We start from the raw sequence: 20,844 nt of genomic DNA on the forward strand, positions 1-20,844 counted from the left end.
ACATTATCCTGCGAGGGCTGAAACCCAAGGTTACACTAATGCAAAGCTGTCACACTCTGATGTATGGAAATGCAAGTTGTTGTTTTTTTCTAACAGGGAGAAGCTCGACATCCCAGAGGAGGCATCAATCTTGCAGCGCCCTCACTAAATATTGTTTTTATAACCTGCCTCACTAAATTAATTGTAATCATTGTAGCAATCCTCTACACAGGGCAAGGATGTTCCACTCCATAAAACCTTATCGTCTCCGGATGAGATAATCAGCAATGGCAAGTGCATCAGGCAGCAGGTCAGATCTATCACTGCACCCTGGGTCTCTCAAGGCCAATTTCCGTAATTAGATGTCCATACATTTATCAGCAGATGTGACACGGGGCCAATGCAACATGGCTCGCTTATTGAAATGTGCCCTTTGTAAGCAGTTTTTTGAAGCGGGGGCCGTCATTGAAGGGCAAGAACTGAAGTGACTTAGAGCAAAGAAAGAACAACTTGTTCCAGGCTCAAGCATGTAGCTCTTTATAAGGCAGGCTGTGGTACACAGGAGAGCCTTTCCTTTTTTCTTCCTGCTATTTATAAAATTCTAATTAAATTCATTTGCTAAATAAAAAAATAATTTAGAAAAAAGCATGCACAAGGGGTGGATTGATTTTTAAATAGACCGAGGCGGCTTTAACGAGCTTTGACTTTGAACAAGTTGTCCGAAGGTGTCGGTGGACACGGCTTCCACAGGCCGAGTTCATCTGGATCTGCCTGATAGAAACAGTCAGCACAACAGTAATACAGTATGGAAAGCAGCGGCACGACACGCAGAGCACTGCCACTAAATCACAAAACTGCTCAAGTCAATACATAACAAGTAGGTAACAACATGAATAAATTCACAAAGATTCTGACTCTTAATTTACATATTCATTTGTGGTCTGTAAACACTCACTCCAGTGGAATGTAAAGAAGGAACAGCACAATGTTTCCCTGCCATTAGTGGAATCTAAATATTGAAGTTTAGTCTGTTGACTGAGATTTAAGACTTAAATTAGAGAAGAATTAGATAAGAATTAAAAGAATAAAATAAAAAGGACTTTATTGTAAGTTAACTGTTGTGCTGGGGCAAGGAGGAGATTAGCCTAGCTTGCTGGCTATCAACTAACCCGTCTCTATATATTTCTAATAGCTGAACTTTAAACTTTTACAGTGAACTAATACCATTGTATTAAAGGGGAACTACTGTTTTTTACAACCTGGACCTTATTTCTGGCATAAAATAAGATTGTTTACTCACCCATATAACTTTGGTGTAGTTTACAGTCAGTCGGGAGATAATTAGATCTGCATATATCCATATAGTGGGAGTGACTGGGGCACCGAAACACAGCCTCTAAATAACGCATTATCTTCCGTGAACTCGTTCATTTCACCAATATTTTTTTGATATTGATACGCTAGTGCTATTCCCCAGACCTAGTCCGGAGCTGCCTGTTATCATCATCCGGGGTTTGTAGATTGACCTACAGACCCAGGATGATGTCTTCTGGCCTGGATGATGCGCACGCCTGTGATGGTTGGCTTGTTTACCTGTAATTTGCTACTGCTACTTTTTTGCAACATGGCTGAATATTTTTTCAATTCTGAGGTTGTGGACGAACTATAGCAGTATATTGATGAAATGAACCAGTTTCGTGGTAGATAATGTGTTATTAAGAGGCTGCGTTTCGGTGCCCCAGTCACTCCCACTATATGGATTTACACCGATCTAAATATCTCCCGACTGACTACAAATTACACAAAAGTTATATGGGTGAGTAAACGATTGTATTTTATGCCAGAAATAAGGTCCAAGTTGTAAAAAAAAAAAAAAAAAAAAGTAGTTCCCTTTTAAGTTCCACTTTTAGTCTATTTATGCTGTTGAAGGGTTGAATGTATCTTACACTGTGATTTCATCTGATTAAGAGTTAAGCTGTAGACATACACTGATTAGGCATAACATTATGACCACCTTCCTAATATTGTATGTAGTGCCTCCAAAACAGTTTTGACTCATCAGAGAATGGACTTGGGCCTTCTGAGGGTGTCCTGTGGTGTCTGGCAGCAGGATGTTGTTAGTGGGGGCCTTTCGGTCCTGTGGGTTGAAGGAAGGGGCCTCTGTGGATCATCCCACAGATACTTGATCAGGTGGGTCCTGTCCCTATCTTCCTTCATCGTTGGAGATTCAGTCAGTCAGTCTAACCGTCAAACAATCACCTTGCGTGTTCATGCTCATGTTTCCTCATCTAATTGACCTCTCAAATCCTGAACTCTTCACCGGTCATTCAGAGCTGAAGATGTCTCTTGGATGGTGGTGAAATGTCCTCAAGAAAACTCAAACAAGTCCAGATGCCTTTGTCTTAGCTTTGTTTTTGATTATACCACGACCTGAATACCTGTTCCTGAATCCTCAGACGTATTATAAAATCCCAAAGAGAGCACTTTGTTAACATACCATCTACTTCTGCTGTTTGTGAAAGCATCAACAGATGCGTCACACCTCATTAACTTGGATCTTTCCGAAAATGTCCACTCACGGGGGTTGTCAGTGCCACAAGAGGGGGGCCATTCATAAGAAACCATATTAAATTTATTTTATGTCTTACGACATTCGTTCTTAAGATATAAAATAAATAGAAAACGTCGAGTGGGAACAGATACACCACTGGACCCACTGCAGTGTAGATAAAAGATAAAACAAAGTTCCTGGGTGGTCTAATTAAAGGAGCAGAAACATAACCACCACCAATGAGCCGTAACATTTTGAATTGCTCGTTGCAGTGAGGCCGACTGTGCGGGCGAATCAATATCTTCCACGACAGGATTCCAAAGCAATAATTAACTAAACTAATATAGTATTATGAGAGGCTGTAGTCGATTAAAGCAACATAACGAGTTCATAAACATTTTACTGCTCCTCTTGGTTTAACCTATGCGACGTAAATCTAATCAGACAGGTATTTTCCTGAAGAAGAAGAGATCTGATGTAACTCTTTCGAGCTTACACTTGCAGCAGAGGTTCTGGATGAGGGCAGACATGTCATTAGGTGAACTGAGTAAGATGTTTTCATTGAGTTAAGGCCTCGCCACTGCGTCAGTATAGACTCAGCATTACACAGTGATAGTACAGAACCAAACAGTCTCTGTTTCACATAAAACCCACGATAAAAAAGCACCTCGGTTAGCAACCTGAAGAAATGAGGCCATAACTCACCTGTCAGGTCTCAAGACACTGATAGCGTACTGGGATTAAAGGCACTGTTTTACCTTTTTTTTTATTTTAATGCTGTTCTTTGTTTTCAAGTGAATAGTTTTACAGGTTTATTATGTGTATTGAGGGCTTATCTCTCACGGTTTAATTCTCCACTTAGGAGTCCCCCAGCATGAATCTTTGTATTCATTAAAATATTCTATAATAAATACTATTAGAATCCATTGGGAAAGTAATTGCTGATTTCTTTTAAACGGTGCCGCATACCTGCCCCAATATAACTATCACTAAGTTTGCTCTTGCAGGTGTCTTCGAGCAGAATTTTAATGTTTGCAAACCCTCGTAGGGCTCTCTTGCAGGAGAAGCGTTCCATCAGACCACGTCTCTATTAGTCCCTTAGAAGAAAAACCAGCCAGGATCACACCACAGGCGTATTTCTCATATTGCATTTGCAGTTATATTTTCCATTTCATTTTTATTAGACTGGGAGAAATGTACCAGAAAAGTGCATAAGGCTGTACTTCATCTTCACCGGTTTTATGTCGCAGAGGCTCAACCGTATTGATTTCATCGTTCAACACTTTACGCAGACATCTTGATTGGTTCTGGCGTGGTCAGCTGAAAAGCCGTTCAATAATTCATCTGAAACAATACATCGCCTGGGCACGCGTTATTTGATTTCCCAAATGAATGTGTATTATATTCTGCGGGTTCCATAAGTTACCGATAGGAGTCCTCGCAAGAGAACCTCTGCAAGATAAAAGTGGGGAAAGGGTTAGAGTGGACAAAGACACTCTGGAAATAATTTTTGCAGACTGGTTGAGAGCGTTCGGTGCATTATCTATTCTATTTTGTAGAAGGTCACATTTAATCTGTGTAATTATTGTCATGCACTTTCATGAAGCTCTCTGCCTGAATCGAGGTGCTCCAAGGTGATCCTACGCAGCAGCGTTTTAAACATTCGTGTTGCAAAAGGAAAAGAAAAAAATAGTAATTTGCCGCACAATAACGCACTTGGAACCTGTTTTCTCCTCTTATTCTGAATCTGACACCAGGAAGATTGCTCTTTCCCTCTCCTGCTGCTGGAAATATCTCTCAAACTGAGATAATGGTCGCAGGGGTGGGCTTTTAAGCCACTGAAATATGCGCACACGTATTCTTATTCAAATGAATGTGTTTGTCCATTTTCCTCAAGATACGAATCCATTAGTGTATCCCGTTTGGGCCATTTTATGATTTGTTTTTTTCCATGATACTGTGTTTGAAAGACTCTCTTGCTTTGTTTTTCTTCCTGTTGCACTCTCTTGTTCTTTCTTTTCTTTTCTCTTATATCCCAACACACTTGAGCTGCGATGTGTGAGCGTTGTTATCTGATAACAGTCAGTCTACAGCTTTGATTCTTGGCTATAAGAATATATATTGTTTTGAGACATGTGAGTAGAACATGACTGACTGTCGTCAGCAGCACCGTTCACCCTGTACACCTCGTACTTCAGGTGCAACACACAGTCGTGTCATATGAAGAAGTCCTCAGATGACACTGTGACTGTGGGGTGTATCAAGGATCTGGTGAACAACTTTGTCTCATGTTGTGGAGCGAACCACCTTCTGATCAATACAGCTTAAACCAATGAGATGGTAGTGGATTTTCGGAGGTCCAGGCCTTACTTGCAGCCCGTAACCATCAACGGGGAGTGTGTAGAGATGGTTCAGACCTATAAGTACCTGAGTCTACATCTGGATCACAAACTGGACTGGTCAACTAACATAGACTCAGTACACAAAAAAGGTCAGAGCCGTCTCTATTTCTTCAGGAGGCTACGGTCGTTTAATATCTGCCCGAAGCTGCTGGACGTGTTCTACCGGACTATCGGTGCCAGCCCTCTTCTACACTGTGGTGTGCTGGAGAGGCAGCGCTAAAAAGAAGGACACAGAAGGAGGGCTTTGTGGTACAGGCAGAGCAGGAGCCCCTGACATCAGTGGCAGAGGAAAGGACCTTGAACAAGCTCCGGCCCATTATGAACAATGTCCACCACCCTCTACACAACACCATAGGGAGAGAAGCTCGTTCAGTGACAAGGCTGCTGTCTCTGTCCTGCTCCACAGACAGGTTGTTTGTCTCTCAGGCTATACGATCCCATCTCCCACAGGATAAATAAAGTATTTATCTATCTATCTATCTATCTATCTATCTATCTATCTATCTATCTATCTAGTTTGTACTGCAGGACTCTAAAAGGGATTTCCCTATTTTTAGACCGGCAACTTTTGCAGACAATCTCCGCTGTAAAGGTCGAGGGTCGGTATCTGTGTGTGCACGCTCTCGTCAAAATGGTTGGGGCGGTAACTCGATACCGGTGCGTCACCGACTAACAATCAGAGCTGAGAGTCAGCTGTTTGGGACACACAAGTTTTAGGAATCACATTCATCACATGAAACGCTGCAAAGCTCCTCTGGTGACGCTCGTCTTTCTAAGTACAGCAGGTGTCACTTAGAAAGTCTGTCTATCTATCTATCTAAATGACTGGCTAAGTTGCAGTGAAACAGTTGGAAGCGACTGACATTAGGCTGAATGTTTATGAATATTTACAGCATCCTACAAGCATGATGCATGATTTGATACTGGAGCTAGTGAAATATTAAGGTGCACAGCTGTTTGAAAGAAGCATGACATGCTGCAGGCTGCAGTGTCAACCATTTTTCTCCGACCTCTCTTCAGTGTGGCGCATATGAATGAAGCGTCAGCAAGATAATGTAATTAAAATTCAAATCAGAAAGAGTATTTTATGCACAGTTTTCTCCTGCACTCCTTGATCCCTTTAAGCTGTTTAGACTTTACAATTACAGTGTGAATGAGTGTGCATAAAGTTAAAAAATCCTCTCTCTGAGATTCCACAACTGGAATATAAAAACAAAAAAACACAAGGGATTTAAGAAGTAGCAGACATTAGCGAGCTGGATAATAACTGGTGCCATTTTGGTGAAGGGATAATGAGCAATTTTTTTGTGTAAATGCTACACCCACTGAATGCAACAGATGGCCAATGTGTGGGCGTAAAAAATTGGTGATTAGCCAGCAGATCGCAGCGGGTCACTGTGGAGTAGAGCACGCATGACTGTGGGTATATGAGCGAAGGAGTGTGTATATTTGCGAGTACAATTATTTGTGTGCACTTGTAGGTAGGCGGCGGAGAGGAGGGGTGATGTTTGTGTACAGCTGCGTGCGTGTGTGTGCGCGCTCGGAAGTCTAAATTTGAACGTGAAGGAGCTTGTGTATTTGCATGTGCATCTGCCGAAGGAACATTGTTCCGTTACACAATGCACGCCTTTGACATTCCAGCTCCACCTGTCAGCGCAAAACAAAGGCCTTCCTGCCAGGCTTTGACATGTGTGAATCTGCGGCTGGCCAGGAGAGATAGCGGTCCTGAATCGGACACGTGTGGGTGGACAGCCTGCAGAGTCCTCCCTGACCTCCTCCGTGATGTTTCTGTGAGGCTGCATAACTTAGACTTGGAAGCTCAGTGGGGAAGCAACAGTGAAGAGGTGTAGCTGTAGTGGAAGGCGGCCCCGTTGCTAATCAAACAAACTGCCATCTCGCACCGGTGAGTGATGCAGACACCTTGTCTGTGAGGCAACAGTAAGATGTGTCAGTCCCTCGTCACTGCGGCTTTACTTTTAGCTTCGCTGTCAGGTCATTTTGAACATGCCAGAATATCAATACGCCATTTGCATTCACGAGTCAATTCTGATTTCATTATGTGGCACAGCGTGCGCTTGCCATTTACATCTAAAATCGGTAGATTAAAAATGTATTTTAACAAGGCTGGACGTGAAGGTGACAGATAAGTCTAGACTACTAGAAGTGTACAGCAGTGAGTCACAGCGAGAGGATGCTTTTGCAGCTTGCCAGAGGGCACATGGAAAGACTAGAGTACCAGAGTAACTCAGCTATTCAAAAGAAGACAGGAAATTATGATTTTGGTGAAACTTGAGAGCAAGAAGCCTCAAAAACTGAGCTAAGATAAAATCATTTTAATTGCTAAATAGTAGCGTTTGTAGTAGTAAGTGTTTGTTAGCATTACATTTATCAATCCATCTCAACTGTAAATACCTTAAAGGGGAATTATTGTTTTTACAACCTGCACCTTATTTCTGGCATAATATACAATCGTTTACTCACCCATATAACTTTTGTGTAACTCATAGTCCTTCGGGAGATATTTAGATCCGCGTATATCCATATAGTGGGAGTGAATGGGGCACCGAAACACAGCCTCTAAATAACGCATTATCTGGCGCAAAACTCGTTCATTTCACCAATATTTTGTTATGATACGCTAGTGCTATTCCAGGTTGAGTCCAGAGTTACCTGTTGTCTATTCGCGGACGTGCAGCGGTTTGTTGTTCTTTGGTCAGCTGTTCCTCTCTCTGCGTCGTCCTTTCAACGAGCTCCTCATCCGTATATTCTGGCTCAAAATGGTAAGGACGTCCATCATAAACAAAGTCGTTGTCCACAACCTCAGAATCGGAAAAATATTCAGCCATGTTGCAAAAAACTAGCATTAGCAAATTACAGGTAATCAAGCCGACCGTCACGGGTGCGTGCGGCGCTCAGAGATGACATCATCCAGGTCAGAAGTTAGTAGGTCAATCTACAAACCCCGGATGATGATAACAGGTAACTCTGGACTCAACGGGGAATAGCACTAGCGTTTCATAACAAAATTTTGGTGAAATGAACGAGTTTCGCGGCAGATAATGCGTTATTTAAAGGCTGTGTTTCGGTGCCCCAGTCACTCCCACTATATGGATATACGCGGCGCTCCACTGGATCTAAATATCTTCCGAACGACTCCAAATGACATCAAAGTTATGTGGGTGAGTAAACGATCGTATTTTATGCCTGAAATAAGGTCCAGGTTGTAAAAAACGGTAATTCCCCCTTAAAATGACTTGATGTTCGGTTTCCTCAGCCTCCGTGTGTAGAAGTAAAGAGCCGAGCCAGCCTGAACACTGACTGTTAATTGCTCATCTATAACCACTTATCTTGGACAGGGTTCGCAGGAGGGTTGAGCTTATCCCTGCAGGCACCGAGCGAGAGGCAGGGTACACAGACTCACAAATAGAGAGACAAATTCACACCTACGGCCAATTTAGAATCACTAGTTTACCTAATAGCCATGTTTTTGGACTCTGGGAGGAAGCCAGAGCACCTGGAGGGAACACAAACCAGCTGGTTCAAACCCCTCTTGCCGTGAGGTCACATTGCTAACCCCTGCACCACCATGCCACCCACTAATAGTTCAATCGTATTACATCATAAACTTCTATAGGATGACTTGCATTTGATAAAAATCCTCTTTATAAATCCATTAGGAACATGACTAGCTCATTCGACTGGACATTAATGAAACAGAACCTTTGGGAACTGCTGCTGCTGCACTGTTTATAAAAGGCAAACGTTAGAAAAAAAAAGGTCTAACTCTCCACAAAATTTGACGTGAATTTGACACCAGCTCACTCTCAAGCTGTCAGCCCATCTACTCCTTCCTTCCTTGTCTGTTTTTGTGGAGGGAAAAACCATCACTCACGCTGCGCATAAGAATTGTTTTTCTTACATTCAAGATCATTTCCTAAGATTCACACAAAAGCCCTTAAGAAGGAACACAGCCCTGACACAAATCACCCCTCAGGTTACCATGTGACACCTCAGACACGTGCTTTGAATATGTCAAATTTTAATTAGCATCCCGACTGCGCCAACTAATTTTTTTTCTAAAGATTTGTGCAGAAAGTTTCCCGTCACTCAGACTGACGGTGTAGGAGTTGAGACCTTTCAAACAGTGAAAATGTAACCTTTAAATATAGCACCCATTAAGTGGAGTTCATTTTAAATCAAGGGTCAGAGTGTGAAAAGACATCATGCTTTCATCAAAATAAGAGTGGTAATGCATTAAGACACATGCTGTCCAGGAAGCTTCGCTAATGAATTCATTTATTGTTTATTTATATTTCCACTTGGATAGCCCAGCTCTCTAAATAACTCAACTAATATGGGTAATTTTAGTCTCCCGCCTGTCGCTTCTTCCCTTCTTCTGCGACTTGATGGTCAAGTTTATTCCGTCGAACCTCAGGGGGGGAGTGGTGACGGCTGCTGCAAAATTTAAGCCCATTATAGGAGCAATGTCCTGCAGGGATTGTGAGTTCCTGGTGTCAGCAACGTGAGCTCAACAAGAGGCTCAGGCCGATGACATCGCTTCTAAAATTCCCGTGCAGTAAAAGAGTTTGTTATCCTCACAATCACGCAGTGTCGGTTACAAAAATCACACCGATGCCACACAGATGACAGGCAGAAACAGAAGTAAACAGCATTCGTGATATTTTTATAAGTCCTTCCTTCCGCACCCCTAGTGTACCTTTAAAATGCCTGCGGCTGCAACACCGTGACCCCCGCTGAAATTTATGGCACGGTTTTAAACACCTTCAGTTTGATGTCTGTACACCTTTACATAAACCTGCCATGGGATTATTACATTCCTGCGTTCTCCGGAAAAAGAAGCTGCCTATATTTATTATTAAAAACATCCATTGTGGTATTTACAGAACAATAAGCTACAGTGCTGCCTACAGTGAAAGTGTGAGAACTGAGGATGGGGAGGTTGTTATATAAGATGCCTACATGGGGGAATCAGTGTACTGGCTCTTCAGAAAGAACCCCACTAGCCTGGAGGGACTCACTGCGCAAAGGCACAGCTCATCAAGTCAATATCTCATACAGTATGTCCCTTTAATAGGCACCATACCTCGAGTGTATTAAAGGACTTTGGAGACATTACTGCGGTCCTATTATTTCTTCATATTTACAGTCTAAAATTGCGGCCCAATCATCACCCAAGATTTGGCAGTTTAAGTTTGAATAATACAAAAATTAATAATTCATCATGATGTTCTGTGTTTTGCTGAGGTCTTTTTTTTTTTTTTCAAATGACTGCAAAGTCTTCATGAGACGAAATATTCAGTGGCCTCAGCTGTGCTTTCAAAGCTCGTGTCCATGCTAGGTGTCTGGATGCCTGCAGCCCCCCTGGGATCCTTCAGTAAGGGGATGTATGTGTCGCTGTGACAGGGGTGCATGGCGCTGTCCCAGACCCCTGAGCTGCACACATGTTTATGGGCGCCAGGTGCAGCCTTCAGCTCGCCTTCACCGGTGCGCAGTGCCATCAGCTCAATCTCATGCTTGGCAGCAGTCTCCAGCACCTGTTGCTTGTTGTAGAACAGGACGAAATTGTTGATGATGGGGTGTATAGGGAGGGCAATGGCGATGACCCCACACAAAAAGCTGATGGCGGCGTTGCACCGACCCAAAGTTGTCTTGGGGTAGACGTCTCCGTACCCCACAGTGGTCATGGTGATCACAGCCCACCAGAACGACTGTGGGATGCTGGTGAACAGTGTTTCCGGATGATTCTGCTCCATGGTGTAGCCCAGCGCAGAGAAAAGGAACACCCCCACGCCCATATACATGAGGAGCAGTCCGAGCTCTTTGAAGCTGCTCTTCAGGGCAGATGTGAGGGTCTGGAGTCCGGAGGAATGGCGGGCCAGCTTGAAAATGCGCGCAATGCGCATTATGCGTAAAGCCTGCACCGCCTGCTGCACGTTAGCCAGCTCCATCACACCCGCGCCGAAAGAGGTTAGAGTGAGCACCACGAAGAAGGGCATGATCGCCATGAAGTCGATGATGTTCATGAAAGCGAGGACAAATTTAATTTTGTTTGGGGAGGAGATCAGGCGCAGGATGTACTCAATAGTGAACCAGCCGATGCACACCGTCTCGATGACCTCCAGAGTTGGGTGCTCCGTGAGGTGACCCTCTGAGTCTTCCACCTGCAGCTCGGGGATGGTCCCCACGCACATCACCACGGAGGAGACGAGGACGAAGATAAAAGACACTATCGTGATTATGTGCGCAGGCAGCGAGGACTCTGGCTTCTCCATCAACCTCCAGAGGCACATCTGGAAGCGCTGCCAGCCCCCTGCAGATGGATCTCCTTCTCTATCCACTAGGATGGATCTCACTTTCTCGGCAATCTCTGCAAGTTCATCCTCCACCTCTTTCAGGTGGCTTTTACAACATTCATCCAGAAAATCCGAGCCGATTTTCCAGAACTCCATTTCCTTCATAAAACAAATTGGACAGATGCCTCGTTTCATGTGTATCTCCCCATAATAATACAACTCAATAATGCATTTGAATGCATCGGGATCTCTGTCAAAATAAAACTCTCTTGAGTCAGGGTCATAATCGTCACACAATAAAGATATCTCTTCAGAGGACTTGACCGAGCAGTCCACTAGTTCTGCCAGTCGAGTGTCCGGGAAGCGATTCAACACGTCCCCGTACAACACCTGTTTCACCCCGCCAATGTTCACCACAATCTCCGTCTCTTCGCTTGCTTCGGAGCCGTTGCAGTCCGCATACCGCATCCTCTGGATCCCCCACATTATGCTGACGAAACAGCCCAACTGATCGAGATTTCCACAGAACAATTTTTTTCTCTGATGAAGTAAACTCCAGAAGAGCTGACGTCGCGCGTAAAACCTCCCAAATCGTCTAAACTCTGCGATTCAGCTGAAAAAATGAATATGTGTGTTCAGAAGTGACTGCGGCGTGAAGTCTTCTCAGTTCCATGCAGTCGTGTTTGGCAATGAACAGTGCGCCTGTGCGCTCTGACAAAGTTGACATTGAAGTGCGCGTAATGTCAAGTGAGCCATAACCAAACCAAACCAAAACCTAGAAGACTTCCGGTTACATACTCAAATAAAACGCACACAAAACAAGAATTTAGAAGATGAAATACAATAAACCCTAAATTATGATGTTCTGTATAATAGTTACTGTTGTTTACACATTAAAAAGTGATTCTTCCCTATTAAGTCTTAAGATATTTAACTGCCAGTTTCCTCTTGCTCATAAACTCAATGACCCCAAATAGCGACAAAATCTGGGCAGTTATTGCTTTTATTTTTAAGGCTGACTCAGTGTCTTCCGGTCTTGTGTGTGTGTTTTTGTTTCCTTGGTGAAGCGCAGTGCAGCCAGGCGCAGCATATAAATCTAAGCAACATGAAATTAATTGTGAAGCGGAAAACAAAGAAAGAGGCCACTCTGTTGTGTTATGTGGCAACTGCAAGAACAACAGTTGGTTAAATATATCTATAACATGCAGTTAATAATCCGTTTTTAACTCTAACCATAAGCCCGTAAAGTATTTTTTCCAATAACCCCAAACCGGAATGCATTATCCATCATCATTTCGTCCTCATGCAAGACTAATTAACCATGACTTAATCTGAGAGAGAACTAACACAGTGAAACAGCATCACAGTAATATGTTGGATTTTTCTTAGACTATTGGATTATTCAAACACCTGATTATACAATGGTTATGGTGATTATTTTTCACAATGAGATTAATTCTTTACAACTCGAGTTTAAGGTTCATCTTTATAGTTTTACAGCGACCTCAAGTAATTGATTGATTGATTGATTGATTGATCGACAGCCAGACTGTCCTAGCAGAATGTCTTGTTGTTTGTCTCCACCTAGTGGCAACTACTTCACACTGCAGTACTGGCCTAGAGGCTTTCACTTCTCAGTAAAACATGGTGCAGTCCAGAGGGAATAGAAAGTGATTAATAAGTGGTTAAGGAATGAATGTAGACGAAAATAAGTTATATCGGTTCTTAAAGGGGAAAAAAAACAACAACATAAAACCATGTCTGTAAAATGTAAAACCTGCAATGCAGTGGAGACAAGTCAAACTTTTACCTCAAGTGACTGAAACATCAGACTGTAATGAAAAAACACCAAGGGCTGCGTAATGAGAGAATGTAAGATAGATTACTGTAAACTGATTAACTTACAACCGCAATTCCATATTGAGGCAGCAAACATCTACTTTATCTAATAAAACAAAGACCCCAGTCTCCGTCTGGCCTTTTCAAAATGGGATTGAACTGAACTGATGGCGGTACAGTCCGGTGTCTGGTTTCTGAAAGTGTGCATTCACTGTAATCTTTTTGTATTTAGTGTCATAACACGTTGTAGAGTAATAGAGAATAGTGCAGCAGTAGTTGGAGCTATAGTAGTTGTTGTGTGTGTCTTGTCAGCATATATGTAGTACAGTGTATTTCACACCTCTGTATGTTTTTTCTTAACATTTTGTGGAAGTGGCAATAAACTTGAACTTGAGAAGTGAAACCAAGCTCAGTCATACGTGGTCTACATATGCATTTTGTCACCAGACTGCTGGGGTGAGTCAGCCTTGTCACATCTGAACATCTCCTCCATGTGTTGCTTCCTTTCTCTCCTCCAGCCCTCAGCCTCTCAGCCCTGCCTCCTCTCCCTTTCTATCTCTCTCTCTCTCTCTCCGGTGTCCCCCCCCCCCCCTACTAAAAACTACACGGCGCTCTCTGATTGGCTGAGGCGCGGCGTCTGGGCCGGCGGACCAATCAGCGTGGGCCACGGTGAGATTGTTGCATGTACTTTTTGTGGGAGCCGCATCGGCAGAGAGCCTCCGTGTGTTGAATTAACAGAGAAGAGCAGAGAGCTGCTAAAACCATGGGTCCTCTTTTAGTCGGTGAGTGAACTCTTCCTTTTCTGCACCTATGAAATGTAACGTTTGGGGGTTTGTTAAACGGTGGGAGAGTTTAGTTGCGTTTGTGGTGCTACTACTGTGGTTAGCCTGAGTAGCTAACCACAGTAGTCCAGGTGCAGATAACAGCCAGGCCTGCGTTATGGTTGAATTACTGAATTAATGAACCTCAGCTTCACTCTCTCACACACATAAACTCTTCATGAGGAGGCGTGTGTTGTCTGTTTTGCCATTTAATTCATCTGGTTTCATGTAAGTGGAGCTGAGTGTAAACCCTCTTTGCTTGTGTGTTGTCTTTCAGGAGTGCTGAGCTGCTCCCTGGTCCTGTCTGTCCAAGCCCTGTACTCATCCAGTGATGATGTTGTGGAGCTCACCTCGTCCAACTTCAACAGAGAGGTGATCCAGAGTGACAGTCTGTGGCTTGTGGAGTTTTATGCCCCCTGGTGAGTTTCAGATAACTGTGGTTAAAACCTCTGTTCAACCGAGAGATCGTAGGGTTTAAACCAAATGAAGTTAGCCCAGTGATGGTTCGGCCACTTGTTGTCGTTTCCTCTCCGGCTGTGGAGACGTTTATGCAAAGCAATGGGGCTCCTCCTTGGTTTAATGGCAAGTGCACAAATGAAAGTGTTTGAAAGTACACTCACTTGCCACTTTATTAAGTACAGTAGTGGCTGCAAATGCCGGTCCTGCCCTGAATTACCTTGAGTCACCCCTGAAAGGTGGCAAGTCAAATGTTTGATGATTACTCTGTGGCGCCGTTGAACTGAATCGAACTGAACACAAAAAGCCTTTCTCTTATTTAGCCGAGCCCACTGACTAAACAGTTGAAACATGTGACGGAGCAGAAAACAATTCAACAGTGTTGCAAACCACGGCCTCCGAAATGAAAAGACGGTTGTTTCAGTTATTTTAAGATAAGATTTGGTGCAGGACTATGGTATTAGAATTGACTTGTTTTCACTAGTGTGCCTAATAAACTGGCAAGCGAGTGTATGTTTTGGCACGAAGACAAGAATCAGTCACTTGGTTCGGGTCATTTGTTTTTGTGTTCTGCTCTTTATACCTCGGTGTATGTCAGGATTTTTAAAACGCATGTTTGTGTGTTACAGCCTGCTGACTCAAATAAAGTCTGTGTCTATTGCAAAGCTACATTGCCAGCTATAAAATGAATGTCTTCACTAAACATCAATGTGAAGTTGATTTCCTCTCGTCATCCTAACCGTTTTTTTAATATATATTTTTTTCCCCTTCAGGTGTGGCCACTGTCAAAGTTTGGCTCCTGAGTGGAAGAAGGCAGCCACTGCCCTCAAGGTAAACATGACGTCTGCGGCCATCGTGGCGTCCATTTGTAGTCGACCGATAGGCCGCTGAAGATTGACTGACTGGCAGGCTGTTGTCTAAGCTTTTATCTATTGCAGAGAAATATTTAAGATGCTAAAGTGCGCTCTATTGAAATCCAGTTGTTAGTTGTATGTTACTTTACTATATATTTGAAGATGGACTTAACAGCACCTCAATAATAATAATAATAATAATAACTCAAGATTGCTTCACTTAAGTGTTTTCTTTAACACTAAAGATATAAAACAATTAACCACCGGCCTTGTTCTTGTAAAAACATTTGATTTGGACTGAAACTCTTGAGACAGACAGAAGACACCAACCTGCTTGCTTTGACTTTTCTTTTTTTTAATTAGGGCATTGTCAAGGTCGGCGCCGTAGATGCTGACCAGCACAAGTCGCTGGGAGGCCAGTATGGCGTCCGAGGCTTCCCCACCATCAAGATCTTCGGAGCCAACAAGAACAAGCCTGATGAATATCAAGGTAATAATGACAAAAGAACTGCGCAACGTCTGCCTCAGCTTTGCATTCTTCAAATCTGAAGCGGTCTCGGTAAATGTAAAAATCACCGTCATGTTGTTTAATAGAAAAGGAGAAGTAGGTGTAGTGCGTGTCGGAGAGGAAACACAGTTGAAAAATCACAGATTTGCATTCAAGACTTCTTTAAAGAAAAGAAACAAAGCTTTCAGGCAGAAATTATTATATAATGTTGTTTAATACAGTATACAGTATTTATGCTGCAATAGCTGAGCCCTGCATGTCCTTAACTCCTCAGGAGGACGCACCAGCCAGGCCATCGTCGACGGAGCAATGAATACGTTGCGTAGTCTCGTGAAGGACAGGCTGAGCGGCAAGTCCGGTGGCTCCGGCTACAGCAAACAGGTAGACGGAGTAGTGGACCTGTGCAACGGAAGATAAGAAAAGTGAGTGAATGTGGTTCAGTAACACGTCCGCTACCTTCTGGCAGAGCGGAGGCGGCACCGGCAGCGGCAGCAAGAAGGACGTGGTCGAGCTCACCGATGACAACTTCGACAAGCTGGTGCTGGGCGGTGACGACGTGTGGCTGGTGGAGTTCTTCGCCCCCTGGTGTGGACACTGCAAGAAGTGAGTTTTATACCCGACGCCGTCGGTCCTCAGCTTTGGGAGACGGTGAAAGCCGCTCACTGTGAAGCCGTGTTTCAAAGTGGTGCAGCTGTTATATCAGTCTTTATGATTTCTGCTGCACAACAGAAGTAGAGGAATTCAGTTTGACCTCCTTCAACCACTAACTGTTAATGTCTGCAAAACTAAATGGTGTTTTTTCTTGCCAGAAGCAAAAGGCCTGGTAAAGCTGGATAATCCACAGATGAAAGTACTTCAGAATATAATCCCTATTTACTGTTGAATGTGGTCTGAGCATTTCTATCCAACAATTTGAATGAAGTTTGCAACAACTTCATATTTCAAGAAGCGCAGGTGATTCCTAAAAAATGTATTTGCAGCGTGGGCTTTCTTAGCTATAATCATAGACTGTATAAATATGGACAACGTGTCGCCACTTCCCAGGGACATCTTGCAAGATTGGAGTCTGAGTCTGTGCAGTACAGTTAGAGAGTGGAGCCACACAGAGCTGCGATATCGACGGCCTGACCACACTTCTGCCAGACTCGCTCGTGTTTTTGTTTAATTAATACTACACTCTGCTCTACCTCCACCAGTTACAATGTTGGATTAACACTTTACTTACTTATTCGACACTTGAACATGCATCAACATTATATTAACTACCTGCAGTGACAGAAAACATCCTGTCATTATTTGACTTGTGTTGTAGTGTTTTGTTTTGGCCGGCCACCGGGGGGAGCTCTACTTGCTTTGGCTTCACTTTAGAGGAGCTGTTCCACCATCTATATTTACACTGTCTGCGGCTATAATCATAGTCAACGAAAGTGTGCCGGCCTCATATTTTCTGAACTATGAACTTGTGTATATAAGGGTGACTTTTCCTGAACTCTCCTTCTTTGTCAACAGCCTGGAGCCCGAGTGGACAGCTGCAGCCTCAGCTGTCAAGGAGCAGACCAAGGGCAAAGTTCGCCTGGGAGCTGTGGACGCTACCGTGCACCAAGTCGTGTCCGGTCGCTATGGGGTGAGTAAATTAAGAGCGACGGATACCAATACTCTTTTACTAAATGCAAAACTTAAGACTAAGTTTAAATATCCAAATTGGCACATGAACACCTGGCCAAAAAAGCCTTGTGACGAGAAGTTACTTTCAGCTTTACCTGCGAGACTTTGACCTGCTTCTAGAGCTGTAAACGCTAATTCTCAAACATTGTTGATGTTATTCTTTACTGGTGTTTAAAAAAAAAAAAAAAAAAAAAAAGGTAAAGTCTCTGCTGCCTTGTTGTAGAGTTAGTTAATGTTCAAGCGAAGCTATTAAACTCTGTGTAAAGTATGGAGATAAGTCAGGCTATACTAATTAAGTCAGGGTGACTTTGCTCGAGGGAATCCAGCTTCAGAGTAGAACTCGCAGATCTTGATCTCTCGTTTTTTTGCTTCATATCACCAACTAAAGGAACATGTTGTTGGTTCTTGTGTGCATCCAGATCCGTGGATTTCCCACCATCAAGATCTTCCGCAAAGGCGAGGAGCCCGAGGACTACCAAGGAGGTCGCACCCGCGGCGACATCATTGAGAAAGCTCTGGAGCTGTTCTCTGACAACGCTCCTCCTCCTGAGGTGCTGGAGGTCAGTATGTTTTCGTCTGCGTGTGGATGCTTCCGGTGCAGGCGTTAGACGCACATCTGGACATTAATGCTTGAAGCCATTATTCACCAGATAATTACTCTTTTTAAAAAATCAACAGCAGCATCACGGGCAACCAAACTTTCCTCGAGGCTTAACCGCATCACTTGTTCGTACTTAAAATACTGAGAATTCACATGAAACGTTTGTCCCTCAGATCCTTAATGAAGACATCTTGAAGAAGACCTGTGAAGACAGTCAGCTGTGTATAATCGGCGTCCTGCCACACATCCTGGATACAGGTGAGGCCTCAGGCGCGCGTCTGACTTTAACATCTGGAACTGTTATGAATTTTGACCTTAAAGGACACAAACAACTGAAGCACTGAAGCACTCACCATCATCTGTTGTCCTTGCCCCTCAACAGGTGCTTCCGGTAGAAACGGTTACCTGGAGGTGATGGCGAAGATGGCTGACAAGTACAAGAAGAAGATGTGGGGGTAAGGACTTGAGACCAGCCCTGGACTATTATTTGAATGATTCATTCTGACTGTGACTAACGATCCGCTTTGTCTGTCTTTTTTATTTTTTTTTTTCAGCTGGCTGTGGACTGAGGCGGGGGCTCAGATGGACCTGGAGTCCTCCCTGGGTATCGGTGGATTTGGCTACCCCGCCATGGCCGCCATCAACACACGCAAGATGAAGTTTGCCCTGCTCAGAGGCTCCTTCAGTGAGACGGGCATTCATGAGTTCCTCAGGTAGGGCGGACAAGAATCAAAACAAAAAAAGAAATGGTCTGAATTTGCTGAATGGCAGCACTGACCTCATCCTTTCTCTCTTTTTAAGGGAGCTTTCTGTGGGACGCGGCTCTACTGCCACATTAGGAGGTGGCACCATGCCCAAGATTCACTCCGTTGAAGCCTGGGATGGCCTAGATGGACAGGTGAGTGTAAAGCCCAGCCCAGCCCACATATAAAGTGATTCTCCCGTCCGCCCGTCGCTTTGTAGCACCAGAGGATGTAGCATCAGCCTCTGGTTGCCTAGTAACGGTCTTAAGAATTTGCCACCCGAAACGTTTTCAAAGCAGACCGAGCAGATCGTAGATGATATTGCTCGTTTACAAAGACGATGCTCTCTGGGTCGCTCCCATTGGTCGTTACCTAGCTCAACTCCTCGTCACTTGACCTCACCAAAGGATTGCTCGCCAATCAACGCCACAACTTTCATCATTACTAGGTCTCTTGTCTCCACATGGCTGCTAGTCCCTTCCTGTGTGTACGCCTCTTGAGAATCACAGTGGTGTCGTATATGCACAGGTTTAATATAATAACCCATAAAGCTAGGTAGACACTCTGCATTTAAATGGCCTTTCTGTACAGCATACACGTCATGAAGCGGGTGCTCACACTGAAGCTGAACCCTCAGAAAGATCAAGTGACTTTGATATTGTATTCACTGGGTTATCTTGGTAGTGGCAGTGATCTGAGGAAGGACTGATTATCTGTCGGAAAGTTCATCAGCGGCCAGCAGTTTGAGATTAAAATGTGCCTTTATCTTTTACTGTACGCCGTGCTCAGCATTAATAACCCCCGGCAGCTACTCTATCTTCTCTGTTATGTAATGTTGTAGCTGTGTTATTCTAAAAATAATTCAGATAACGTTTCTTTTGTCACAAAGTGAAAATCCATCTGCAGCGAGTCGCCTGTTTAGAAATCTGCGAAAGCTTTACTAACGGCTTGTCTTCCGTTTCACGCTCCGTGTCGTCTCCAGCTTCCTGTGGAGGAGGACTACGACCTCAGTGACGTGGACCTGGATGATGACTTGGACAAGGACGAGCTATGAGTCTTTACAGAGATCCGATCCAGACCGGTTCAGTTTGGTCTGGTCTGGTCTGGTCCTGCGCGGCCCACCTCCCCTCTCCTGTGGACGAATAGGAGGCCCCCGGTCGCCCAGTTACTGAAATACTCCAGAAAAAGACACATGAGAGACACCTGCGGTTTCTCACATTATCATTCGGTCACGCGGGGACAGGAGGGAGGGGGAGCGCGCGTCCCTGGAGCGAACTCACAAACCTGCTGAACGTTAGAAACTGCGTATTTATACAGCCGCTGCCAGCTGAGCTGAGGAGAGGAGGGAGGAGGTTCTGAATGTCATATTTCAATTGTTCATTCACGTCTTTTTCAAACATTGTTCCCTCTCCCCTCCTCAGCCGCTCTCGAGCACCTATTTTAAGATGTGGACTTGTCAAAGTAAACCTTCAACGTCCAACCTGATGTGACTAAACGTGATTATTATTATTTTTTTTTTTCTTGCTCTTTTTAAACCGGTGAATGAGAATCTCGGTGCGTCTGTCCAGGACAAGGGGATACTGTGGGACTTCTTGTGTAGATTTTTCTTACACGACTTTATTTCAACTGTGTGAAGACAAAATGACATTTTTGTTACAAAAATAAAAAGGAATAAAAACAACCATGGCCTCCTTATTCACATAAACTTACATCATCAGAAAACGCATACCACTGAGCGCATGCAATACCAAAGGCGTACAGAGCTTGTTCAAAAACCAGCAACTTGTATCTGTTAAGCCGCCGCCGACATCCTGAACAACAACAAGCCACTTTTCGTCAGTGAATTTGAATTCAATTATACTAAGTGATTTAATTAGTTCCCTCCTGGTGTAACATAATAGGCGTCGTAATACTTGACAGCATATAATCCAGTCTGTATAAATATATGATATGGCACTTGACTTTTAGGAAACGTGTAGAAACCATTCTCAAGGCAAGAAAGCTTTGGAAAACCACCTACACAGAGAAGCTCAACTGAAAAAAAAAACAAAACACTTTGTTGTCCACCGAGAAGAAGCCACGTTGATGAGAGAAGTATACGTTAATGTAAA

The 20,844-nt window shown here is 43.8% G+C and overlaps 2 protein-coding genes across 2 annotated transcripts; one reads left to right on the forward strand and one right to left on the reverse strand.

Annotated features, from left to right (window-relative positions):
• Positions 1–9,531: 9,531 nt before the first annotated feature.
• LOC311499801 (voltage-gated potassium channel regulatory subunit KCNF1-like) lies at positions 9,532–11,843 on the reverse strand. The gene has a single exon (XM_084560923.1). It carries the CDS (start codon positions 11,730–11,732, stop codon positions 10,233–10,235), a length of 1,500 nt encoding a protein of 499 aa, XP_084417049.1. The 5' UTR covers positions 11,733–11,843; the 3' UTR covers positions 9,532–10,232.
• A 1,911-nt stretch (positions 11,844–13,754) lies between these two features.
• Positions 13,755–20,829, forward strand: pdia6 (protein disulfide isomerase family A, member 6). The gene is made up of 13 exons (XM_084560261.1): positions 13,755–13,867; positions 14,184–14,325; positions 15,136–15,193; positions 15,580–15,706; positions 15,999–16,105; positions 16,191–16,327; positions 17,234–17,348; positions 17,809–17,949; positions 18,164–18,248; positions 18,373–18,445; positions 18,545–18,703; positions 18,792–18,888; positions 19,716–20,829. The coding sequence occupies exons 1-13, from the start codon at positions 13,849–13,851 to the stop codon at positions 19,785–19,787; spliced, it is 1,332 nt and encodes a 443-aa protein (XP_084416387.1). The 5' UTR covers positions 13,755–13,848; the 3' UTR covers positions 19,788–20,829.
• Positions 20,830–20,844: the final 15 nt, after the last annotated feature.

Source organism: Chelon labrosus (assembly GCF_963514085.1).
Source record: "Chelon labrosus genome assembly, chromosome: 14".
NCBI lineage: Eukaryota > Metazoa > Chordata > Actinopteri > Mugiliformes > Mugilidae > Chelon > Chelon labrosus.

Excerpts from the sequence above, each read along its gene's own strand:
- pdia6 (XM_084560261.1), top strand. Across the intron at positions 18,704-18,791 it reads GGCATTCATGAGTTCCTCAG|GGAGCTTTCTGTGGGACGCG; the intron begins GTAGGGCGGACA and ends TCTCTTTTTAAG. Across the intron at positions 18,889-19,715 it reads GGGATGGCCTAGATGGACAG|CTTCCTGTGGAGGAGGACTA; the intron begins GTGAGTGTAAAG and ends TGTCGTCTCCAG.
- LOC311499801 (XM_084560923.1), bottom strand. The coding sequence starts at position 11,732 with ATGTGGGGGATCCAGAGGATGCGGTATGCGGACTGCAACGGCTCCGAA.